At 47.5% G+C, this 25,996-nt stretch overlaps 1 protein-coding gene and 1 long non-coding RNA gene across 8 annotated transcripts in view; one reads left to right on the top strand and one right to left on the bottom strand.

Annotated features, from left to right (window-relative positions):
- GPAT4 (glycerol-3-phosphate acyltransferase 4) overlaps positions 1-19,052 on the top strand; it is a 35,276-nt gene extending 16,224 nt beyond the window's left edge. For all 6 annotated transcript variants that reach the window (XM_045821308.1, XM_045821311.1, XM_045821309.1 and 3 more), the window contains 11 exons: positions 7,860-7,929; positions 8,092-8,392; positions 9,149-9,223; positions 10,222-10,311; positions 10,485-10,578; positions 11,189-11,304; positions 12,170-12,225; positions 12,757-12,842; positions 15,913-16,041; positions 16,127-16,206; positions 18,047-19,052. In XM_045821308.1, the coding sequence (XP_045677264.1) occupies positions 7,860-7,929; positions 8,092-8,392; positions 9,149-9,223; positions 10,222-10,311; positions 10,485-10,578; positions 11,189-11,304; positions 12,170-12,225; positions 12,757-12,842; positions 15,913-16,041; positions 16,127-16,206; positions 18,047-18,155 (1,206 nt within the window). In that variant the 3' untranslated portion in view covers positions 18,156-19,052. The remainder of the gene's footprint in view (positions 1-7,859; positions 7,930-8,091; positions 8,393-9,148; positions 9,224-10,221; positions 10,312-10,484; positions 10,579-11,188; positions 11,305-12,169; positions 12,226-12,756; positions 12,843-15,912; positions 16,042-16,126; positions 16,207-18,046) is intronic.
- A 2,785-nt stretch (positions 19,053-21,837) lies between these two features.
- Positions 21,838-25,302, bottom strand: LOC123807468. 2 transcript variants are annotated; one of them, XR_006783655.1, is made up of 2 exons: positions 25,092-25,302; positions 21,838-24,111 (listed from the first exon to the last, which is right to left on the bottom strand). It is a non-coding gene; the product is annotated as an uncharacterized LOC123807468 (long non-coding RNA). The 2 variants fall into 2 exon arrangements; XR_006783654.1 differs by having other exon boundaries at positions 21,838-24,106.
- Between the last annotated feature and the right edge of the window lie 694 nt (positions 25,303-25,996).

The following is a 25,996-nucleotide window of genomic DNA, read 5'->3' as shown; positions in this document are numbered from 1 at the left end:
AGGCTTTTAGTACCTATCTAAAGATTTGGTAATTTGTTAAAAATATCTCTTCATCATCACCAGATCTTCAGGTGTTTTTGAAACAATGTAGTATTATTTGTTCATACAGTATCGAATATTTCACAGAATAATTTTATTCATTTTCCTTTGGATCCTTATAATTCTGCAGTGGACAGGACAGCATAAAATACCTACATTTTATCAATGAAGAAATAAGGACTCGGATATATGAAATGAGCTATATAAAATGTTACATTACAGTGGGAAATTTTTTGTGTATATCATTGAATATTTTGGTATTTAATATTTCTATAAAAATCATTATTTTACATTTTAAAAAATTAAGGTTACATAAAATTAACCATTTTAAGGTGAAAAATTTAGTGGCATTTATTGTATTTATGGTGTTACACAACCACCAACACTACCTACTTCCACAGCATTGTCTTCACTCCAGAAGGAAACCCCAAGTGTATTAAGCAGTTGGCCCCCATTTTCCCCTCCCTCAGCTCCTTGCAACCAGGAGGGAGGCTGTTCTGTCTGTAGATTTACTTATTCTGGATATTTCATATAAATAGAATCATGAAATACACTTTTTTTGTACCTAACTGGCTTCATTCATTTAGTATAAAATATTTGAGATTCATCCACATTGTAACATGTTTCAGTACTTTTTTTTTTTTCAAGATTTTATTTATTTTTAGAGAGGGAAGGGAGGAAGAAAGAGAGCGAGAGAGAAGCATCAATATGCGGTTTCTGGGGGTTATGGCCTGCAACCCAGGCATGTACCCTGGCAGGGAATCGAACTTGCGACACTTTGGTTCACAGCCCGCACTCAGTCCACTGAGTTACACCAGCCAGGGCTCTGTACTTTTTTTTACTAGCTGGATAATATTTTATTGTGTGTCTGTGCCATAATTCGCCTATCTGTTGATGGATTGTTTTTACTTTCTCGCTGTTGTCAGTAGTGCTGCTGTGTACACATGCACTTGTGTGAGTGCCTGTTTGCAGTGATGTGGTTTTTGAGCACAGCTTACGGTCTCCTGGGTCATCTAGCTCCTTACTACTCGGGGAGGTCTGGAGACCAGCAGCAGGGGTGCCCCTAAAAGCTGGTTAGAAATGCAGGTCTCAGGCCCACTCCAGATCTTCTGAATTCTAATTTGCATTTTGACAAGATCCAGGTGATTCATAGGCACATTGAAGTTTGAGAAGTGGTAGTCTAATCAATTTTTGGAATTGTTGCTTTGCTAACATATAGTGTTTATTTTAATTAATCAGGAAATCTAATTTTCCTCAATTTCAGTCCAAGAAAATCTTCAGTAGAGCCCAGGGTTCCTGTGAACTGTACCTTACTGCCCATGTCCTTTTGCCATTGTGAGAAAAACATTCACTGGTATAGAATGAGTGGAGCACCTGATACACTTTTAGGAGACAGCAGTGAGTGATGTCTAGCTTTTATTCAAGTTTATAAGCAAGTGACTAATTCATAGACCTACAGATATTCTTGTTTTTTAAAAAAAAATTATTTATTTTTAGAGATGGGGGAAGGGAGGGAGAAAAAGAGGGAGAGAAACATTGATGTGAGAAAGAAGCATTGATTGGTTGCCCCCAACTGGGGACCTGGCCAGCACCCAAGGCTCGTGCCCTGACTGGGAATTGAATTGGTGGCCTTGGGTTCACAGGCCAGTGCTCAATCCCCTGAGCCACACGAGGCAGGGTGGAAATCCTCATTTTTTAAACCATAGAAATAGGAATTATCAACCTAGGGTTCTTCTAGAGTAGCTAAAATTTTTTAACTTGGATCTCTTTGGGTGGGGCACAGGTCTGGAATCCATGTATATTCCCTACTCCATTTTGAAAATATCCCCCCAAATTAATACTTTAAAGTACATAGCCAGGTAAATCCTTCTTACCGTGATTATAGTTTTAAATGTACATTCTTGTGACTTTTAGGGTAGATTATAATTGACAATGGAAACTTCATTAAATATATATTGTTGGGGCAGTCCACAGGACTGGTCATCTTAAGCCTTCAGAGGCTCTGCTGACCACACCTTGAAAATCACTGGTTTGGGGCACAGTGGTTTAGAAGTGATAATGGAATTAATGTGTGTGTATATGTACTCATTTTGACCTCAAGACCTAGAATTTCAGGAACTAGCTTTGCAAGTCTTATTTCCTAGAGGTGTGTTATCAGGCACTCAGCGGGCCCTAGGACTCCTGTCCTATTGCGCATTATGGATAATTACTTCTGGGTGGTAAGCTAGAGTGAGGACTAGGCTAGGAAGAACTGATACATGCCAGCAAAGGCACAGGATGGCTCTATCTCTCCTCAGCCCCTAGTAAAGGGTTACTGCTCTGAGTAGATCTCAATGGGCAGTAGGAACTGAATGCTGTTTTTTTTTTATCAGTGCTAGTATTAGATATAAGTTGGATTTGGCCAGCCTGGCTTTAGAACTTGGAAAGCACACATCTGTATATCCATGTACACATGTAAAATACACCTATATTTGTGGATGTTTTTTAATAGAAGACAGATCTTTATTTTGCCTTTTTTTAAGCCTCTTCATCCCCTCCCAAATCGTGTTGACATGTATAATTTTGCAGCTGGAAGAAAGCTCAGAAATTATCTTAATTCTGTGGCTCTCCCCCCCAACTACACAATTGGAATCACCTGAGAAAGCATTTTAAAAGTGCTTATTTGGGAGCACTACATTCTCCTCAGAGATTCTGATTTAATTGATCTGGATTGGCACTTTCAGAAAGTCCTCAAGTGATTCCAATGTCTGCCGTCAAAAGGTGGAGTCTGATTGACTTCCTCTTGAATGGGGACGTGCCTTATGACTTGTTTCTCACAAATGAAACGTGGTGTATGTGATGCTGTGTGATGTGTGAGATTAGGTTTAGAAAGGCAGTGCAACTGCTGTCTGATTCCCGAGGTGCTTGTCACTGGAACCCAGATGCCATGTTGTGAGGAAGCCCCAGCCACCTGTAGGTGTTCCAGCTCACAGCCCCGGGGGGCTCCGACAGCCAGCATCAACACCACATGCAGGGATGAGCAAGCCTTCGGAGGGGTCCGGCCCCCAGCCTTTGAGCCACCAGGCTGATGCCAGCTCTACAGTTTGCAGAATCCTGAGCAAAACAAATGATGGTAGTGTTTTATGCTACTGAGTTATGGGGTGGTTTGTTAAACAGCAATAAAAAACCAGACAATATAATATTAAAGAATTTTAAACATTCATTTATGTCCTCCAGTTTACAACACCTTAAAATTTTTTTGGCATTACCTTTCAGTCTTCAACAAAACATGTTCATATTTTCTGGTCGTGTTAATAGCGTGCACGTACAACTTTGTATCTACGTTCTCTTTTTATCAGCCATTTTTTCATTGTACTAGATAATCTTCATAAAGACTTTTAAAACGGGATAGCTGATAGTCCATATCCCAGTGCTTTTGGTAGACCTAAGTAAGCCCTAGCTTCACAGCTAGTTTCCCACAATTAGCTCCTTTTTCTGTGCAAAAGAGCCTGTGTATAATACCTGCCAAGGAAGGATTGTAAAGGGGATATGGGTGGGCCAGTGTCTTTTTTCTGGAAGGAGTTTCCTCTCCTGGAAGACTTAACTCAGTGCAGGTCTTGTTAAAGCTGTCATAGAAAATCTTTCTGTGCAGAGGGCAGCATGTTATTTAAAGTGTTTTAGTTTTCATAATGTTTCTGCTTCAGATTTACCCTCAAGACAGTGGTCATGGTATTATTTGGGGTAGAATTCCTAGGAGTGGACTTGACTCTGAGTTGAGGATGATTTCGGAAGGCAGAAAGAAGAAAGACTGGTTATAGAGGACGAAGGTGAGAATGAATGGCCTGTCAGTTTTCTTGCCCGCTGTGGAAAGAGTTGATCAGGTCAGGTGGGAGAACATGGGAGAGTTGTGATCTGACTGACATTAAATTCCAAAGCAGAATTGGTGGGTGGAGAGTCACTGACACTGTGAGGAAATTGAGGAGAATGTACAGGTAGTGGCAGTGTGGTGGGGTGGGCATGAGTGTTTGAGTCAAGTGGCCCTTAGCTTTAAATCCAGGGCTTTTCCTGCCAGCTCCAAAACTTGACCTGAGTCATCAGACTTTCCAGTCTGCTTCCTCATCTAGAGGATGGGAATAGTAATAGTAACATCATACGATTATAAGTGAAAGAGGTCGTTTTAATCAGACATGTCCTTCCTGTCCGCATGAGAAGGGTGGTTTTAACATACCTCTGAGTAGCTTACAGGATGAAGTCAAGAAGAAGAGAATGTGGTTGTGGTGGAGAAGGTGATTGGAAGTAGTTTTAGGTTTTATCATTTTGCGGTTACCTTTTCATATGGACCTTGTGTTGGTTAATTAAATGTAGCCCTTATTGACTGCCTATTAAGTGCAAGGCACTTTATCTGCTGGAATGCAAACATGGATAGTTTCTGGCTACTACCTCTCAAGATATTTATAGTTTAGTTGTAATGACAGATACACGTTTCCATAACTGATTTCACGATGTAGTGCTGGTTAAAATAGACAAAGATTAATTCCGACTGCAGGAATTGGACAGATACCACTTCATGCAAGAGTTGGCATTTGAACTGGATCTTAAAAAGCAAAAATCACTCTAGAAATGCAGATGAGAAAATACAGTCTTGTTTAGAGGTAGTACATAGTTCTGTAGAGCAAAAATATTGAGTGCATGGAGGGAATGAGGTAGACTATACAGCCAAATATTTCCTTAGGCATTGAGAAGCCATTGAAGGATTTTGAGCAAAGGAGTGACATGGTCAGACTGGCAGCATATGTTTGGACTGATTGGAGGAAACAAGTTACAGCTCTCTTTCGAGCTGTTGCGTTAGTAGCGTAGGCAAGAGAAGCAGCCAGTGAAAGAAGGTAGGGGCATGACAGGCGAAGCTGCTGTAAAAGATAGTCAGCTCCAGGGGAGATTGATAGGAGTTGTTGACAGGTGGGAAGTCCGAAAGCTTGGATGGCAGCGTGATAGTGATCCCAGCACCAGAGGAGGAAGGCCAGAGGGAGGGGTGCGCACTGCGGGTTGGAAGAAGGTACGCTGCCTTTAAATCTCAGCCTGCTGGCTGATGAGGGCTGGTTGGACTTGGTGTGGAGATGGTCAGCCAGTGACTGGAATGTGAGGTTGGCTCTTCAGTGAAGTCATTGTAGATTTGGCAGTAATGACTTAGAGATTATAGCTGAAGCAAGGAGAGAGGAGAGAGTTGTTAAAAGCTTCAGCTTTTGCCTAGGTCATAGAAGATTGTGGTTGATGGGAACTGGACTTTTTTTAAGGGCCTGATTCTTGGGGTATATCTAGTTAGTGCATGGGGAAATGCAATGGAAGTCGATTGCAAAGATGTTTGTGCTGAGATTAGTGTTACTCAGACTGTTAGTCCTTAATCACGTGATTAGCTCTGTCTGGTAGAAGCTGAAAAGGGAATAGTTTCAGAATCATACTGACAGTGTAGTAAATGGCATCTCCCAGGGTACGTGAGAGGAGGGTTATAGGGGAATGAATGCTGAACCTAGGATTCCCAGTTTTATTCCGGATATCGGAGCACTGTACTTAAAGTGACAGCACAGAGAACCAGTCGCACAGTCGTCAGACGTTGCTGGTGTTCGACACCCCGTCACTCAGTCCTCCGACCAGGGTGAGCAACCCAGCCGTGCCTTCACAGGCTGTTCCCCGCTCACAGCCAGGGTCCTCCCACCCTGCCCTCTTTCCTCCTGCCCTTCTGACTGGACAGTTCTTTCCTAAACACAGAAGCAGTTTGTAATGTACCTGAAATTCAAAAGATAAAGCTAGAAGTACAAAGCCCAAAGGTAAGGGGACGTTTGTGACAGAGCTATGTCACACACGGAGCTAGGAGACATAGAACCTCATTTAAGCAGTACCTTTCCAGTGAAAACAGAAGACCACAGCCATTGGAAATTTTGCACAGGGAAGCCGCCCTCACAGACATAAATTCTAGCGCTTTCGAGGCCTGATGGCATACATTACCCACCTGTTGCATCCCAATCCAAGCATCAGAACTGTCAGTTCAGAACCAGTTCTGATGGCGTGCTGTTTTCTAATTCTGACTACGCTTGTAACACTAATGCTGAGTCTCGGCCAAAATGGAAGGCCCCAAACTCGGGTTGAGTGACGGGTCTGTATGCCAGGCTTCTTGTGAGCTCTCTAGCCCCGTATTCACCCCTTCCCTAGATAAATTCCCAAATGAAATTCACCTTCCTCCATTTTAGGAGTTATATTTACATTTTCTTCTAGAGAAGATCATCCATGCATAGAGCCAGAAGACATCAATGGCTAAATATCTGACATAGAAAATGGGTATATATGAGTTTTCTTGCCATAGACCTTTCTTTGAGTGGGTGACTCTGTAAGCCTTCTGGTTTGTTTGTTTTTTGTTTTTTGTTTTTTGTTTAGACAGTGGAGTTTGGAGAAATTTCCAGATGAGGTCAGATTACTGGTTAAACCTGTGTCCTGCTTTTGGCTCTGCTAGACCATGTAAAGCAGTCTTGCTCAGAACTTCAGGCTCTGCCAGAAAAGTCCACACCAAATGCTTTGGTCCATGTGGATTTTGCTGTGTCATGAATAACAGGGTTCTTTCCCACCTTGCATAATGAAACAGAAGTTTGCGAAGACCCCTTTTAAGATACCTGTTCTATTTCTTTGATCACCATGGACACAACTTCCTATTTGGTGATAACATATTCCAGTATGTAGTGAATGAGGTTACGCTTTCACCTCTCATTATTTAATAGTGGGAGAGACCCAGCCTCTGACTCTCTCTCTCTAATTAAAAGGATTTTAATGAAGGAAGGGAGGCTCTAGAGCTTCTCTCTTTTTTCCTTAAAGGTTTTATTTATTTTTAGAGAGAGGGTAAGGGAGGAAGAAAGAGAGGGTTTGATTGGTTGCCTCTCACACACACCCAACTGGAGACTGAACTCAACCCAGACGTGTCCTGACCAGGAATCAACCAGCGACCTTTCAGGTCACAGGCCAGCACTCAATCTGCTGAGCCGTATCAGCCAGGACTATAGTTAGAGTTTTATGCAGTTGCCCAAGTTCTGTCACACAAAATTTCATATGATTCTAAGTGACCTCGTGCTGTAGGAGGTTAACACATTATTATTTTACTTTGTAGATAGAAAAGACTAACATTCAGTGTTGGAATGAGTTACTTAAGGGACATAAGTGTCAAACTTGGGATTTGAACCTAGACTTTTTTAAATCTTGCAAATAGTGCTCTTTTTTCCCTAACGCTTTTTTCCCCCCTGTAACACAGAGCCCCTTGGGCCTTTCTATATCAACTAGAGTTCTCCTGTTAAAAAGGTACTCAGAGGTATTGGACAGTCCGGATATATATATTATTTAAACCCTTTACTAAAAATTGTCTCATATATATTATTTAAACCCTTTACTAAAAATTGTCTCTTTCTTGGACCAATTTGGGAGGTAGGCCGCATCAGGTGGCAGGTAGTAGCTAAAAGGAAGCTTGATTTTACTGTTCATGAATTGCTGCTGTTTGGTAGTAACTGCAGGTGAGGTCCACGTAATGTCAGCTAGGCAGTTCCTTAAGGAACCGGAGACAGAGTTAGGTAGTAAGAAGCTAGAGGTTTACCTGTGCTCCTTAGTTTCCAGCTGATGACTGTAGGCGACTTAACTCTTGGTCTTAGTTATCGAGGAGGGGGACTGCTCTAGGAGGAGCTTTGAGTTCACTTCTAGAATGGGTGTGTGCTTGGCTACAGGCTGACCTCGGGTGAGTGACAGGGCTTGAGGCTTTCACAGGATGGAAATAGGTGTTCATTCTTAACTCTTACTGTTTACCCCCCCTGCAGTGGGCGACCTTGAGAATGGAGAGAGGAGCCAAAGAGAAGAACCACCAACTCTACAAGCCCTATACCAATGGTAAGCCCGAGTCTTGATCCTTATCCTAGAAGGTTCACTTGAAATATGTTTCTGAATGCTTTTAATTACACACAGACTCTTCTCTGTTTCAAAGGTGGGCTGTGTGCTCTGGGTATGTTCACCATGCTTTCTTCCAGATTGACAGGGTGTTCTCTTTTGCAGGAATTATTGCAAAAGATCCCACTTCACTAGAAGAAGAGATCAAAGAAATTCGTCGAAGTGGCAGCAGTAAGGCTCTAGATAATACTCCAGAGTTTGAGCTCTCTGACATTTTCTACTTTTGCCGGAAAGGAATGGAAACCATTATGGATGATGAGGTGACAAAGAGATTCTCAGCAGAGGAGCTGGAGTCCTGGAACCTGCTGAGCAGGACCAATTACAACTTCCAGTACATCAGCCTCCGGCTCACTGTCTTATGGGGCTTAGGCGTGCTGATTCGGTACTGCTTCCTGCTGCCTCTCAGGTGAGGGCAGGGCCCCAGGGGACAAAGGGCTTGAGCTGCTGCTGCCTAAGCCCCTTGCATGATCTGCCTACCTGTGTCTCCCTGCTGTGTTTTCCCATTTTAGGGGGGAGAGTATGATTCTTTCATCAGTCAGTCCCTCTGACCCTTGAAAGGGCACACTGGTGGTTGTCCTGTAAAGGTCCTGGCTTCTCTTTGTATCAAACAGAGATAGTCAGGTTTCTGAAGACAAATTGCTTGTCCAGATGGACTAAACACAGGGACAGGAGACATGTTGTACTTTCCGGCTGCTCCTCCCTGGGCAGGGCTAATTTTCTCCTACTCCAGTACAGAGGCAGTATTGATCTCTCGGTCTTGCTGTACCCATTGCTTTCTCAGTATGCCTTGCCAGATGCTGGTACCTTCAGGCTCTATTTCCTGTTGCTTCACAGAGAAGCTGTGCTTCTGCCAGAGTTTAAAGCCAAGGGGCAGGGTAGGACAGCAGGTGCCCGAGGGCAGCACAGCAAGCAGCTGCCTGATGCCTGAAGGGAGATAGTGTCAGCTGAGAGCCAGATCCATAGTGGCTGTTAGTTTGTAATCAGAATGATCTCTGGTTCTGATAGGCCTGCATGCATTTCTAGCTGGAACTCTAGGTTCCAGCTCATAGGTCATAAGGTCTTGGGGGTGGTTTCATGATGCCCATTTTTATTTTCACACAGTCAGTTCTATACCTAGTGCAAGGATTTGTTTGCTGTGTTTTAACTTGTCTTCTTATTACAGGATAGCCCTCGCTTTCACAGGGATTAGCCTTCTGGTGGTGGGCACAACCATGGTGGGATACTTGCCCAACGGGAGGTGAGTAGCGTGGGAGTGTCCCTGTCTGAAGGGTTCTGCAGTGGAGGCTCTGATACTGAAAGCCAGGCTACTTCTCGGGGTGCAGCCAAACCACAGAATCTTAACCCAATGATAAATTAACCCAATGATTACAGTGGCATCGGCACTGAAGTCTTGTTTTTTTACCAATCTTGATCTATGACTGTTCATTTTGGCCTCCAGCCCTCACACTCTTCCCATTTGTGTGTGTGTGTGTGTGTGTGTGTGTGTGTGTGTGTGTTAAGATTTTATTTATTTATTTTTAGAGAGGGAAGGGAGAAAGAGAGAGAGAAACATCAATGTGCGGTTGCTGGGGGCCGTGGCCTGCAACCCAGGCATGTGCCCATACTGGGAATTGAACCTGCAACACTTTGGTTCGCAGCCCATGCTCAATCCACTGAGCTATGCCTGCCAGGGCTACTCTTCCCGTTTTTAAAGACAAAATGGAGAAACCACAAAACTCTACAGCCCACAGCTAGCATATTTTACAGGATGTTGTTTAGTGTTGAGCATTCAACACTGTGTTGATAAATTGGTGAGAGAATAAGAAATGTAGGTAGGGCTTCTTTGTTTGTTCTGTAAAGGAGAAATCTCCTTCTGGGAAATGCTGGAGCAGGCCAACATCTCTTCTGCCCAGGCCAGTTAGGAGATTCGACTCTGCCTTTGCCTTGCCTCGCCTCTAGGTGTAGACTAGAGGGGGAAGGAATCTAGTAGACTCAGCTGTGCAGGAAATTCCAAAGCTGTGAAGTTTAAACCCATTTACTTATGTGAATTTAAGCCATTCTCATTACTTTGTTTCCTCATGTGGGCATAAAAATGCTAATAAATTCCAGGATTTTACCATACACACTAATATTTATGAAAATACTTTGCAGACATAAAGGACTGTAGGCTGTGATTGTTAAATTGTTGGAGTCAGCAACTTTTCCTTTCTTCCTACACTTAAAATAAAACCAAAAATCTTTGTCCTGTCATTGCAGGTTTAAGGAGTTCATGAGTAAACATGTTCACTTAATGTGTTACCGGATCTGCGTGCGCGCCCTGACAGCCATCATTACCTACCACGACAGGTGAGGCCACTTGGTACGGTACAGCGGGCAGTGGCGCTGGCAAACGGGGCCCAGCTGCCACCGGCCAGCCAGGCTCGGTCCTTTCAGTTAGAGTCGATGACGCTGAGGTGAGGGGCGAGTTCAGACGAATTGTTTCACATGAATTTTTGTTGCTTTGCATACTTCCCAAACAGGAAAAACAGACCTAGAAACGGTGGCATCTGTGTGGCCAATCATACCTCTCCCATCGACGTCATCATTTTGGCCAGTGATGGCTATTATGCCATGGTAAGACTCCTTTCTGTTGCTTTCTTGGGGCAAGACTTCTTGCTTTAGAGACTGGTCAGGGTTGAGATGCTTCTGGGCCCTGCACTGAGCTCTTTCTTAAGGGTGTAAACAGATAAACAAGTTTTTCTGTGTGGTCCCCAACCTAGATTTTTGCCTTTGTTTCTGTTGCTTTTGAGAACCCCGTGGGACTTGAATAGCAAATATTCTGAGCAGAGTGACTGAAAGTTTGGTTGGAGATTAGACTTTGGATACTTAGGTGACCTGGAAAGGGGTGAAGATAAGGAGGGAGGATTTGAAAGGACTGGGTTCAGTGGCATTGGAGAATCTGCCCAGGGCGGGGTGGCGGGGAGGACATTTTTACACATGGTACTGTTCAGCTTCATTATTTTGTTTTAGGATTTTCAACCATGTTTTTAATTATACATCTCTGGTATCACCAATTAAAAAGATAAATTTAAGATTCATGGTTTCTTAATAGTGAGAAACCTGTGGTTAGCAATAGTGTGAGAGGTTGGGGTGCTTATCTTGTGGGAGCTGGGCCTTTCTCCACGGCGTGGGGGATTTGTGTGAGGATGGCTTCACTACCAGTTACTCCTTTGTCTGAGATTAGGTGGGTCAAGCGCACGGGGGACTCATGGGTGTGATTCAGAGAGCCGTGGTGAAGGCCTGCCCTCACATCTGGTTTGAGCGCTCTGAGGTGAAAGATCGCCACCTGGTGGCTAAAAGGTAAATCGACACAATGCTATTCTATTTGACCAGTTACAGGGAAAGCATGCATTTTAGAGGTAGTTATCCCTCCACAGTGAAATTATAGTGTCTTGTACACTGAGCCTATACTGCTTTCACAATAAAGATATTTTTTCTAAAACATGGAACATGAAAGGTATAGAAACACTAACATTATTTACCAAGTTAGTAGTGTTTCTAAACCTTTATTTCTTGTACCTGTTGTAATAAACAACATGTATACTTTTAATGCTATTTGAAATCTCAAAATCAATTCATATCACAAATAAAAACAAACTTAGGGCAGTGTAACAAAGTGCTGCTTTGTTTCCAAGCCTGAAAAGAAGGATAAATTGTGTAAGTGATGGCGTAAGCATTGCGGTATTACTGAGAGGAATCCAGACGCAGCTGAGGCCCCCTTCCATAGGAACAAAGGCACCTGCCGTCGAAGTCCCGTTGCTCCGTCTCTCAGGGACAGAGTGTGAAGTGACTGTCTTTACACACAGCCCAGCAAGGCTGTTAGGAAGTTTGGTAGCAGGTGTTTATTAAGGGTGCTCTTTGCAAGGCCCTGGGCAGGTGTGTCCTGCGGATAGTTCCAAGTCTGAGCAGTGTCTTCTGTCCACAAACATTAGTACTTGATTGGGTAACTGTGTGAATTAACTAGTAGTCAGCTGATCTTCCCTATTCTTTCAAGTTTTATTTTTGTGAGATTTAGATTCTGGGGTTATAGAAGACAGGGTCATATCTGTGCACTTGTTTTTATGCAACATCTAATGTCATGTCTATGTGGGTTATTTATAAATGCATTTTGGTGCTAATGGACATAACACCGTCTGACCCTTTGTTTTATTTTTCTCTTCTGAAGACTGAGTGAGCACGTGCGGGATAAAAGCAAGCTGCCTATCCTCATCTTCCCAGAGGGTAAGAAGGCGTTGGCCACCACAGAGCTTCTGTGGCGGAGGTCGTGCGGGGTGGGGGCTCTGGCGTGGCCTCAGCCAAGTCCCTCAGCCTTTGCTGGGCTTGTCTGTTTTCACTGGATGATGTTAGGTCCCTTTAGATTGGTTGTGGGACTAAAACCCACAGAAATTTAGAATTTGGACTAAGTGCCATAGTGTGAACTTCCTCAACACAGGAATCCCTTTCCTAGTGTTGCTGAAAGGCTCTTTGAGCTTCCTGTGGAGTTTCTGCTAAAACCTGCTAAGTCTGCTGAGTGTCTCTGGCCTTTTGTCTAGGCTGGCGCATGTTAATCAGGAATGTGACCCTATAATAAGAGAATGGGAAGTAGATGAATATTTTGCTCATCTCTGATAAGTTCATTCATAAGCTAGGGAGATGACAGATTTATTCTGTTTGAAGAATCATTAGAATCATTATTATATTCAGTCCTTAAACTCCTGGTCTCTGCGATAAAGGACCAAAAGAAATAGCATTTTATTCTCTCCTGCATTTTAGGAACCTGCATCAATAATACATCAGTGATGATGTTCAAAAAGGGAAGTTTTGAAATTGGAGCCACGGTTTACCCAGTTGCTATCAAGGTACAAGACCTCTGAGGGTACATTGGTTGTTGTGGTCACTGCCACGAACAGGATGCGGCAAGAGAAGACAGAGGAAGGAGCTGGTGTCACCATCAGTGGGTGGATCCTCTCCAGCAGAGCAGCCTAGGGCTGGGCCGGGTTGAGTGCTTATGAGAATATAACATTGTTCTAACCTGTTAGAAAGAACTGGGACTATTGGAACTCGGAACAGCCAGATTCCAACCCACACCTTCCCACCCCCACCAGATTTAGGAAATGGAGAAAGCTTTTGAGCTTTGTACATTTCCCCCCACTTATTTCCTCTGTCTTCATAACCCTAGCTGGAATGTCAGGTGTTCCACCTGGAGAGGTGGCCTGTGCAGGGAGTGGGGTGTATGGCTGCCCAGCTGGATTTGTGTATTTGCCGGATGGGTGCAGATGTGTCCTTAGGACTGAAGGAGGAAACAGGTCCACTGATTTGGGCCGTGATCTCTTCTGTGTGCCGAGGACCCCTATAAAAGTGAAATGGATCTTAGGAGCTTGTCTAGTCTATCCCTCCACCTTTTAGGAAATTGTGCTTCTAACTGTTCAGGCTCACCTAGAGAGATGGATTCAGTTAGCCAGCCAGTTTCCCTTTTTTCTTGTCCTCCTTCCATCTGCCCCTTCACATTCATCTGTTGATAGTATTATTTCTAGAAGTTTGCTGTTACATTATTACTTCTAAAAAGCACAGGCTATGGTCAGTATGTAAAGTATTTAGATTGAAATCAGGGTAAAACAGTGAGTAAATTTGAGCTGTGCTTAGAATTTAGTCACCATACTTATGCAAGGGTCTGTTTGTTATCTGCAGAGTATTCTGTAGAAATATTTCGTATTTTCATTTTGCCAGCACAGCTGGTACAGCGGGAGGTTGGGAGGGGGGGCGGTGCTCTTCTTGGTTGAGCAAAGGCTTACCAGCCCCTCCCCTCTTACCAGGTGGGCAAAGCACCAGGGCAAGGATGGCCAGTGAATAGTGGATGCAGGGTAACCAACCCATGGGTCAGGGCTGCTCGAGAGATTTGTGGGGGATGCTCTGATGCCGTGTGTGGGAACAGCAAGAAAGAAAACAGTCCGTGAGCCGTGTCACTGTGGGTGCAGGAGTGGGGAGTGACGTTTCTGCCACATGCACACCGTCCTGCATTTTAACGTACTGCGAGTCCAGTGCTTCCCCATATGTGTTTATCAGACACAGGCTACTGGAGAGGCCATCTTGCTCACTCCACAACATTGGCTCTCGGATCTTAGCTACATCAGCATCCCCTGGACAGGTTGTGAAAATGTGGGTGCCTGGGCTTGCGTTTCTGACCCGCTCCTGGGTCAGAAACGCTGATGCTGCGGCAGGAGCCACACTGTGCGTGCCCTGCTCTGGAGCAGTGGTCTTTGCCGGTTTTGGAACCTAGGCCCTTGGGCAGTTTTGACTCCTCTGCAAAGGAAAAGGCATGTAAATTTTACATATAATCTCTTTCCATTCACAAATGAAAGCCCGCATAAGATTAAGAACTGCTCCACAAATACTTTCTAGTTTTTATGATGTTCTTGGTAACGAACCTTGGATAACCTTAGCAATTTCATGACTCTTACTACATTTCCACCAAAATTGTCATCGATTTTGAGCAGTGTATTGTTGTTTTGAGCTTTTTGCCTTGTTTTTCTGTCTGTAGGGTCTGCCCAGCATGGAGTACAGAATTAGCCCTAAACAAAGGACTCTCACTCTCTGACAACATACCACATTTTTTAATTTATATAGTGCTTTACAAAATAGAACACTTTCTTTGTTCAAATCATACACATTAGCTTCTGTTTAAAACTCATTCTTCTCCCTTATTTCCTTTTGGTGTTATAACGTGAGGTCATTAAGCCTTCTATAGTTACATCTAAATTTCTTAGTTTCTGTAATTAAATCTAAATGTCTTCGTTTCAGTAGTCAGTTTCTCAGCTAGGCATGAAGATCCAATTCCTGTTCTGACAATTAGAAAATTCGGGCTTGAAGACCCGACAAGATCCCACAGCTCAGACATCCCGCTGCCTCGAGTGCGGGGGCACCCGCACAGCCTCCCGCCCCTGCTGCTCTGCGGCTCCCCCAGGCCAGGGCCTGTCCACGCCGGCGCTGCTGGCTTCCGTGGCGCAGCTCTGGCAGTTCCGTGGCCTTGGATTTTTTTTCACCTCTGGTCCTAGCTGGGTTTTATAATCACACAAAGTCAGTGCAGTGGCTTGTGATGACAGCCTTTCAGGCATCTGATAGCTTTGGCTGGGGCCTCTCCATCCATGCTTACCTGCTGCTTAATTTATTCTTCTGTTTTGTGAGAATGAGGGTCACAGCTTTGGCCACACTTCCCACAAAGTGCCCTTGAAGTACAGCTCTTGCCTCCATTAGGGTCATTACCAACCGAAAATACCTGGTAAGGAAGTGCCTCGCCGGCTGTGTGTTCACTCAGTAACGCACACTGGGTTTAATAAGAGCAGAGCCTCCTGCTTAAACAGGTGGTTGGTTTTGTCAGAAGCATAATTACAGAAGCATATCATAAGCTCTCTGTTTTCTCTTTGAGGCACTAGAAATGATACTTAAAGGCTGGTAGGTAGGAAAATGTTTTTATTTGGTGGAGGTACATGTGTTGATGAGTGAATAGCATGAAGCGGTACAGTGTGTAAGAGGGCAAGGGGATAGATGAGGTGAGTATGGCGAAATGTTGGCAATTGTGGAATCTAGGGAATGGGTTTATGGGAGTATATTAGCCTATTCTCTGTTTTTGGATGTGCTTGAAAACTTAAATAATAACCTATATGTACCAACAAGGGAGCGAGATGGGAAACTAATCAAAGAGGGGGATACCTGTTTGAGGAAGGCCGTCCTCCCCAAGGACCTGCAGCGGGATCTTGGGTGGGTCAGGGGTGGCTAATGTTCCCAGAGGCCAGAACTGCCCGGGCATAGGTTACTTTAGAAGTGTTCCCAGAGGGGGCTGGAGGTCTCTTTCTGTCACTGATACTGCCCCAGGGGGTGCATTCATTGTTAGAGCTGCTGACTTCTTACCATCAGCTTCCCGCTGTTTTTCAGTACGACCCTCAGTTCGGTGATGCCTTCTTTAACAGCAGCAAATATGGAATGGTGACGTACCTGCTGCGAATGATGACCAGCTGGGCCATTGTCTGCAGTGTCTGGTACCTGCCCCCCATGACCAGAGAGGTGGGTACCCCAGCTTGCAGAGGTCTTCCCTTGGCTCTCTTTGACTATGAGCCGGGATGAAGTGGTCTCATTCACTTTCTTACAGACAGATGAAGATGCCGTCCAGTTTGCGAATAGGGTGAAATCCGCCATTGCCAGACAGGGAGGACTCGTGGACCTGCTGTGGTGAGTCAAAGCCAGGTCTGATCGGCTGAGTCGAGGAGAACGTGAATTTCTGAAGGAAGTGCTAAATTGTTGACCCCAGTTTCAGAGACTCCCCCTCTCCCTGGTTTAGAGAATGACGCTCACCAACCCTGGAGAGGGAGCAGTTTGGCTGCTCTCTGCTAGTTCCAGCTCAGAAGTGCCTGCTGTTAGCTTGGTCTCGGGGAACATGGAGCTGAACTAAGCCTCTCTGGGGTTTGGACCAGTCTGCCAGGGCACCCAAGCCGTCCTTGCCTGATGCTGGGCTAGAAACCTCACCAGGGGTACTGGGCTCTCTGATCACATGTATTTGGCAAAACTGGATTATCTTTAGAAAGACCCAAGTTTCTATGTTCGCATTTAGGGTGCTACCTACTAGAGCAGGAATGGCCAACATTTTCTGTAGAGTTAGTAAACCTTCTAGACACTGGACCTTGTGGCATGTCTTGCATCTGCTTAACTCTGCCATTGTAGTATAAGGCAAACACAGAGCTAGCACATACACACATGAACGCATGTGTTCCGGGAAAACTTCATTTACAGACAGGTGTCGGACGGATTTGGCCCATGGTCATAGTTTGCAGACCCTCATGCTGGAAGGAGACCATTACACTGCAGTTACAGGAGGGGGTGGGATGAATGCCAGCTCAGGGACACAGTTCCAGCATCTTAGGGCCCCTTAGGGTTAAGCACAACGGTCAGCTTTAGAGGGCATTAGACTGAAGTGGGCGTTGTGGGGAAGGTGTGGAAATTCACATTTTAAACTGACCTGCGGCTTCTTAGGTCATAGCATGGCCCTCAGTCACGGTGACACTGTACTATACTGGTGCTGTGTGTGGTGATCTCATTTCATCCTCAGAGTGAGTCCCTGAAGTTTGAACATTTTTACTCCCACTTTTCAGGTGGCAGACTGAAACTCAGAGACGTGAGGTGCTTTTCAAAGTCACAGAATAAAGCCCGGGGCCAGATTTTGAACGCAGATCTGACAGGCTCGTGGAACTAGCTAGTGTCTGTCCACTGCTGCCCTTCCCTCTGCCTGAGGCCTCGTGACAACCAGGGCGCCTCTGCTGTGGGTTTGGAAGGGCGTGGCAGGTGCCGGGTCTTCCAGTGTGAGGTCCGCCGAGCAAAGGGGCTTCATCACAGACTTTTCCACCACTGACACCTCCGGAGCACAGAAGGGGGGGGGGGGTGGGCACGAGAGATGGAAAGTGGGCGTGGATCTTCATCAGTCATTGAAGATGGTGATAATTCTAGGACGTAAGCAAAGAGTTGGGGTGACAGGTGGGTGGGAGCAAGTCCAAGTGTAGAGGATTCATTCGGGGAGATGGAGGGAGGTGCCAGGATTCAAGTAGGAACATATATTTCCCCTTGTGTTTGCTGTGTGCATGAATTTGGGAAATCCTCGGGTCTGAACTTTACAGATTTTCTTTCTCAGGTCCAATTTACCAAGTATTGTAAGCTTCAGTATTTCTTAAAGCTTGGTTCACTTTTCATCATGCCAGAACACCTCCTTTACCTTTTGTAAGGTGAGGACAAATGCTGAAGAAGAGAGAATTTTAAACTCCTTGGCAGGTCTAAGCAGTCACAGAGGCCCTTGAGTACGAGCAGTGTATTCTGACCCAGGGCAGGAGTGCGAGTTTCCAGATAGAAAGGGTGGGCCCCCAGAGTCCAGCGCCAGCCCCGGGGCTCGTCCTGATGGGAGACCATGGAGGACCTCTGTTTCTGGCAGGTTTTTCTTGGGTCGGAGCTGCAGGGAGCATCTGGCTGTGACATGTGGGTAGACGGGAAGCTTTGTCCGCTGTTACATGCAGCCTTTCTCTCACAGGGACGGTGGCCTGAAGAGGGAGAAGGTGAAGGATGCGTTCAAGGAGGAGCAGCAGAAGCTGTACAGCAAGATGATCGTTGGGAACCATGAGGACAGGAGCCGGTCCTGAGCCGGTCCTGAGCCCGTGCCTCACGCTGCTGGCTGCTGGAGCCGACGTACCCGAATCCTGCCGCGGGGCCAGCCGGAGTCCTCGCCGCCGCTCCCCACTGCTGCACTCTTTCCAGACTCCGGCCTGCAGGCTGCTCTGGGTCCCAGGACGCCAGCTTCTTCAGAGCTGCCCGGATCCCTGGGCTTGCTGTTGGAAGTGGGCACTTCGGGGTGTCGCCACCCTGGACGAGATGACTTCTCGTTTCTTTTACAATGAGTCCGTTGGAGGAATGCCATTAAAGTCAGCTCTCCACCTGTGCACACACGGGGCTGCGTGGTTGGGAACAATCAATCACGGTCCATACTCCGGCCAACAAGATGTTTGTTAGTCTGTTACAGATGCCCATGTGCCAGGGACTTGGCTGGGGGTGGGCCGCCTGCTCGCGAGGAGAAGCAGTGTGGCCCGCCGGCCTGAGCATCGCCGCGGCTTTGGAGCTCTGCAGGCTCGCTACAGAGAAACTTGTCTGCAGGGGCTTTCGGCCAAGGGAAGTTCTGACACCTCACCAAAGGGGAGGGCAGGAGGCAGGACGGACCTGTGACTAGTGTGTGGTGGGCACCAGGAGTCATTTCCTGTGCCAGCTCCAGTGGTCACCTCAGACTCCCATGTGACTTGCTCTTCATTAACATGTGCCTCAGCTTCCCCATCTGTGACCTGGATCAGGAGGGGAAGGTGGCGATACCTACCTCACAGGGTTGTTGTGGGGATCGAAGCGCTACCCTCGTGGAGGACAGCGGAGCTCGGCGTTCCCAGTGTAGCCCTAGGCAGGACGGGGTCCGGGCTCCGCGAGGCTGCCAGGGCGCGCTGCCGCCGGGCCGGAGTGGCTTTGTGAGTAATAAAGTTGTCTTTGATGGTGAACGACGAGAGGGGTTTTCCCTTCACTCTGCCTCCCCTAGATGTGGCCCGAAGCAGTGAGTTTCTTACCAAAGTTACAGAAAGTAACCCCGGGGCTGGAAGGTGTCTACTTGACTTCTTAGGAGGAATAGTATTGTTCAGGAGAAGGTGAAGCACTCATATTAATGTTTGCTTGGCTGCCTGGCACATGTAGAATCCCCAGCATGATGGAGACGTGGATTTCTGCACGGATGGGGGCCGTGGGCGAGAGGTGTGTGGTGGGGGCACCATTCTTTGAATTGGGGCGGGGAGTGCAAGATGGCAGGAGCCATCTGAAAGGACAGCGGAAACCCACAGGGGAACACCGGGCATGGCAGGAGCTGAGGCCCTGGAGGGGTGTGTGTGGGGCTGGACTGGCCGCAGGCGTGTGGTGCAGCAGGGGCCCGCACAGCCAGGGGAAACTGCAGATCCCGTGGCCACCTGCGCCCACCTACAGTCTCTGAAGGCAGGTCTGAAGCCAAGCCACTGCAGCTTCTTGCTGCTAGGGTCCCCCAGTTCAGGTTCCTCGGAAGAGAGTTGCCTCACCTCTACCGATTGTCCACCTCTCCTCCCCCGTCCCTCCCCTCAGTCCACACGGCACAGTTGGCACACCTTGCAGGACTTGGCACAGCCGTGGTGTCACCTCAACAAGGCCACTCCTGGGCCTCGACCAGGGAGTGTGGGAAGGAAGCCAGTCTCCTGAGGCTCCCGCTGGGGCAACGCTTTGTCCTGCCCCCTCCCTCCTGCCTCCCTGCTGCCCGCCCCCTGCCCCCATAGCTTCCATTTCCTCCGGCCTGCTAACCAGTGAAAGCTTTCCTCTCAAATAAAAACACTATTGTGACTGTAAGAACAGCCTCTTATGAACTGTTTTACAAAGTATTCAAGACTAAACAGGGATTACCAGCCTTTATAAGAAGGAGTATTTACAGTGTTTCCAAGCTGTCTAGGGTGATCTTTAAAAGTTGATTGTGAAGACCAAGGTCCCTTTTTATACTTCCCTTAAAAAAAAAAGCTGCCTATTGATTAGTACATTTATTTTATGATTTTCATAGGTATTTAATATTTTTATGTTTCTCACATCCTTTCCAACAAACCTTTCTGCTGACAACGTAACAGACAATTGCAGCCACCTGGTTTAGAGTCACTGTTCTGTAAAGAAGCATCGTGGAGATGAAGCAACGGTTACGTTCCTCTTTCACTAAGTGAGGAGGGGACATGAATGACAGCCCCCCAAAAAATCTCCATAAAATTCTAATTTAGTGTTTGGCACAAGCTTGCGGATACATCAGACCATGCCATCACTTCAATGGCGACACTGCGGGCCCCAGGTTACCTGGGTCAGAATACCTGGTGTGGGGTAAGACTTCAAGGCACTGAGGGGTAGCAACAGAAGCATGTAAGACACAAAGTACGTTCACTCTTGTGATCCCAGCAGTGACAAGGATGCTCTCAAGAGTAAAGCCAAGGGACATTGGTTAGTGGCATTACCCTGGCCAGCCTCGAATGCCACTTCCAAACCTGCCACACATCTTTGTTGTTTCGACTTAATTTCTCTGTAACTCTTCACCTGCAACTGAGCCCTTCTCATCTCTGCAATTTCTGTATGCTTTAAACCCATAGTTCAAACTTCAGCTTTAAGCTCTCCAGTCATCAGGGTTCAGAAATAAGAGAAGTCAGTTTGAAACAATTTGCTGCCTTCAAAACAAGGGGGCTAGTGAAACTCAGTTCCACAAGTGGGTGTCCTGCATGTGCAGCAGAGTCCCTGGAGTTTTAGGTGACTGTGGGCAGTGGTGGGTTTGATTGTGGATCTTGGAAAGACTTTTCCCACTCACACATGAGGGTTTTTTTTTCCCCAACCAGTGAGAGAAGGCACTTTTAAAAGGCTAGTAAAATTCCCCGGCCAGCGGAAGCTCAATAGAGGGCTGTCGGCCAGGCCGGCGCTCAGCACACTAAGCTTGATGGAGCAGTTCGAGATGACATCCTTGAGACATCGTACAAACAACTTTGGAACTTGGCTCTCCACTGTGTCAGACCCCATTCCCTGCTGCTGCCCTTCGCAGATTAAAAGCGGCTTGATGGGAGGCTGTCGGCAGCGCTCCACAGAGCCCCGAGCACCCAGGCCGGCCCAGGGACAGGTGCTTGGGCAGCCCTCAGCATCAGCCCTGCCCAGCAGCACCCTACTGTGGTGAGCTCTGTGGCCCTGTGGAAGTCTGGGACTAAAGATCCAGCCATTTCCTTCCTGAAACTGACCCAAAACTCAATGGTCTGGGGAGTTGTGCTTCCCACGGTTCCCGATGCACAAGAGCCCCCTGTGTCAGAGGTTCCCACCTGCCTGCTGTGCGTCTGGAGTGGCCAGACTCGGTTTCTCCAGTCGCCCTGGCACTGTGGGGCCGAAAGGGCAGCTGCACGCACACCGACTCCAGGACAGGCTAAGAGACGACCATCCAGCCATCCATCTTCCGCTGCACTAACACCCCTCTCCCCGAGTCAATATGTCTCTCTCCGATGGGAAAGTTAATAAATTTTGCTCTAGATTAAAAGTATTGATCATTTCATTTGTAAACGATAAATAAAAAAGGGGAACTTTTCATTGCACCAGGGGTAGCGTCTGGTGTATTTTGCTGGTGAAATTGCGCTAGCTGTCGGGGGGTGGGCTTCTCATATGCATTCTGGCTGGCCGGCTGCATTGATTTCCTATTAGTCTCCCAGCACCACCCAGTAACACATCATTTCAGTACCGGCTATTAATGGTCTTTTGATAAATAATCACTTGTAAGTCAATAAATTTTTATTAAACAGTGTGGCTCTTTGATTTATTAAAATCCGACCGTGTTTGTCTGGGAGAAAAGGGATGCTGAATTGAAGTGGAGGTTTTCATACATCTTCCTGACGCTGAGCAGTCACCGCACACTCCAGAGAAAAACAATTGCATTTTAACAGAAACAAAACAGCCGAGTTTGGAACTTGGACCCCGGGAAACTTTATCTCCGTCAGTGTGAGGCGTGCTCTACAGGGAGCGGCAGCAGGCCTGAGGGCGCCGTGTCAAGAACTTTGTGTTTGCTTCGGAGAGGGGTGAGGTTCCCAGGCTGCCCCTCCACCTCCGCCTCGTCAGTTGCCTTCTGGGTAGCACATGCCTTACCTGGACAGTAGATGGGTCCACCGGCCAGCTCTCCCCCTGCTGAGAGGTGTACCCTGGTGATGGCGCCTTGGGCAAACAGAAATTTGCGATCTGTGAGACAGGTGGGACTGCAGGGCCTTTAACCGTCCTGACCAAGCCACCAAAGTGACGTCCTGGGGCAGGAAATGCCAAGAGATGGACTGTGTTTTGTCATGTGGAAATTCGGCCGTATGGATTATTTTAAGAAGCAAGCCAACAGCCTCCGATTGAAAATCTTTTTTGTGAGACTGTCACTGGCACAAAATGGGTTGTAAAGGTTTTGACGCCTTTTTGTTGAGGCTGATAGGGCCCCACACCTGAATACGGAGTGGCCCAGCAGTAGCTACAGAAGCAGAACTCCCCGAGGGAAGTCTGAGAGAGGGAAAGCTCTGGCTATTAAAATATTTATGAAAGCCAGCGCGAGTGGGAACCCCTTCTCCTTGGCCCTGCCCTTTTTCAGGCCACCGCCGGTGACTTCCATTCATATCTAGGGTGACAGGAGGGCTTTCTAAGTGGGGATTGCTAGTAAGTCCAGCTGAGAGGCTTCAATGTCCAACATTTCATGTTATTTAATGTTGAAATGCATTTTAAAATATAATGTTTTAGACCTGCTGCCCGGTTTCTGTGTTGTTGCTTGGAGTTCCTTTTCTGTCCCCATCTTGGGGGTGAAAGCTGCTGCATCAGGGGGCCTGGAAGGGCAACAGGAAGCTGGAGAGCCGAAAGCAAACTCGTGATTGCCTGCCCAGCAGGTGAGTGTTAACGGGTTTCTGGAGCTCTGCCCACTCTGTCCCAGTGTGCAGGAAGTGGATCGAGGACCCACGGAGAGCTTTTTTCCCATGGAGATCTTGCACCTAAGGCTTGAGCCCCGCCACCACCCCAGCGTGGTGTAGTGGTGTGCCCAGGCAGGGAAGCCACAGGACAGCACAGCTTTCTAAAACATGAGTCACATTAAGTAGATCTGCACTTGACCCATGCAAATTTCAAGTCCACTTACAAGGTTAAAGAGGAGACTTTCGTGAAATGTTTCACGCGGGGCTTTACCTCTAGCCTTTGTTAATTCTCCCTCATGTCACTTCCCCTACCCCTGTTTGTTCTACTTTGTTAGCCCTTTGGTAGGGAAGTTGGAATCATCTTAGTTAGAGTTTCTTGCGCTCTATGAGTTCACTTCCAGTGATTCTGAGTCAGGTACATGAAACTGTGGGAAAGGAGTGACTGGCTGTGCAGCTTTCATGGTAGCTGCTGGTGGAGGGGTGGAGCAAGGGGAGTGAGGCTGCCCCAAGAGTCTAAAGGGCGTTCGGGCCATCATCCAGCCGGTGCTGCAACACCTGTAGGTGTAGCCAGGCTGCAGGAGGCTGAAGGGAGGTGGAGGCTGAGAGGCTCTGTCTCCCTTGGGAGTAAGGGTGGAGACCTGAAGCTTCCAGAATGGAAGACCCGATGATTCTAGAGAGCTATGACTATTTCCTTCTGTTGGCCCCACAGCTCCCAAAGTGCATTTTCATTGCATGTGAGCCCCTCCACATATTGCAGACTCAGCTCCAAATGGCTGCAAATGAGGTCAGAAGAAGGTTAACTGATGCTCTCCCATCTGATCCCATCCAGACTTCTAGGCCAAGATGTTCTTTGGTTCACCTTGCTCCCTCCCACTCTGTTTGCAGGGTCTGGACACACACTTGCCTCCCTTGGCTTGAGGAGCAGCTCTCCAGGAGTGGCGGGGGGAGGTGGCCGGCATCTCGGGGTCCCTGCTTCCTGCTGCTCCCGCAGTGGGCCCAGGAAGGGCTGCTTGCACTCAGATTGATCCACCAGCTGTGATTTGTCATTTCTCCAAGGCAGGCGCTGTTTTCTCTTGCTTCAGGAGGCCCCTTCGACACCTGCTTTATTTTTCTTCCTGCGCTGACGTGACGGGAGACAGGTGTTAAACTACTTAATCACTTTAAAATTGTTTTAATTTTCTGTTTTTTATTGATCTCTCCAGCACCAATTAATCAGCTCACTGGACCAGGCAGTTAGTACATTAAAAATTGTCAGGGAGGCCGTGCATCTTGCAAAATGTCTAAAAAATATTCGGCTAGCAAATTTCGTTTTTCTTTGGCATGCAACAGTGCTTGGCCCACAGAGCTCCCACTTGAGAAGGGCCTCCGCGCCCAGGGCGTGCGTCCGGGTGCAGGCAGGGCACCGGAGGGATCTGGCCAGAGGGGCTTCCCGTGGGAAAAACACAGAAGCGGGTGCCCTTCTTGTCACCGATTTGCCGCCTTTCCTTCCACTTTTGTTCTCGGCTTCGCGAACAACATCGCGTCCCCTTTCCCCGAGGGTATTGGGAATTCTGGAGGAAGGGCGTGCTTGTCCTGGACCGTGTGGGCCCTCGCTCCCACAGCCAGGCTTCCTGTCCCTGGACAAGGGCGCTTCCGACTGATCCTGCTGATGCAGAGCCGCCTCCCTGGGTCACAGGCCTGCTCAACCTGGTACCTGTTGGCAGGTGGCTGCGTGCCATAGTGCCTCGTCCCTGCCACCCCAGTGATGAGGCTAAAGCCCTACCATGGAAGGTTCTGGGCCACTCCATCCCCATGGCCACCCAGTCCTGTGCCATGTTATCATGCCTCTTGAAAATTAGTGATTAACTTCTTAGCTGTACTTTCTAAATTAAATAAGGCATGAACAGAATAACCAAAGGCTCCCGTATCATTTCTCTGGGGTAGAATGTTTTCCCCTAGTTTTCCCATTTTTCCCTAATTTTTTGTCACTTTCTAAAAGCAAGCTCCTTGCTTTTTTTTTTTTTTTCTGCAGCAAATTAAATATCAAGCAGCCTGTTCATCTGGTCTGAGTTGTCTGTTTCTTTCCAGTGAGTACCAACCTCCCAAAGCATCTCTCCCCACCTCGTCCTTCTGCCTTCAGCTCCCCGCTGCCAACGTGACGGAGATGAAGCTCCTTTTATCCTCCTTCTCCCACACTTCGCCGTTCACACAGGTTTCCCCCAGAGAGCTCAGGCACCGGCCCTTTGAGGCAGGGCCTGCAGCCCCCCGACCAGAGGAGGGCCCGAACTGTGGGGAAGCTGGGGGCAGGCAGGTCAGCGCCTGCTCTCAGGCCGGACTCACCTGCCCCCAGCCTTCAGCCCCACCCGCTCTGTATTAATTGGTATGTGATTGGGCTAGGACATATAATCTAGTATTGATTTTCTCTCTGGACGCCACAGCTTTATTTGCTCACATCTGCCTTGTGTTTAATTGGTGCTTTGCTCTGGAAACAAGAGACCTTATCGGCCTGTTTGGTTTCTTTTCCTGGGACACACAGGCACGCACACACCCTCCCATTCTGAGTTAGCCGTCCCAGCCCTGCCTCTCCCTGACCTTCTCCCCCTGGGAGTCATTGCGGGTGGGTGGAGGGGAGCGGAGAATGACTCAGAAGGGCTTTCTCGGAGACTTCCTGTCTTTACACTTGACCTCACGTGCTGATCCTTCCTCGTGTGGAAGTGTAAGGCTGTGGGGCCAGACTGGGTTCAAATCCACCTCCTCCCTGTGTATGGCTGTGAGCCAACCTATTGAAATTTTATGCATTGCAGCGTCTCCTTTATCTGAGGAAAAGGCAGGATACGTGCCCTGCAGGGTTTGTAGGGAATGCCTGTCAGTCGTCACGCATGGCGCCTGGCACTCAGTGGGCGCTGGACGGACAGCAGCCCGTGTCAGGGACGTCGTCACCCTCAGCCTGTGCAGCTCTGTGCGTGCACTGCTGGCCTGCCGTGAGAGGTCGTGGCCACGCATCCGGAAAGAAAAGGGGGTCTCCT

This window comes from Phyllostomus hastatus, unplaced genomic scaffold (genome assembly GCF_019186645.2).
Source record: "Phyllostomus hastatus isolate PE091 unplaced genomic scaffold, TTU_PhHast_1.1 phas_scaffold_46, whole genome shotgun sequence".
Taxonomy (NCBI): Eukaryota; Metazoa; Chordata; class Mammalia; order Chiroptera; family Phyllostomidae; genus Phyllostomus; species Phyllostomus hastatus.
Note: the sequence above shows the minus strand (reverse complement) of the source record. Positions and strands in the feature narration are given on the sequence as shown.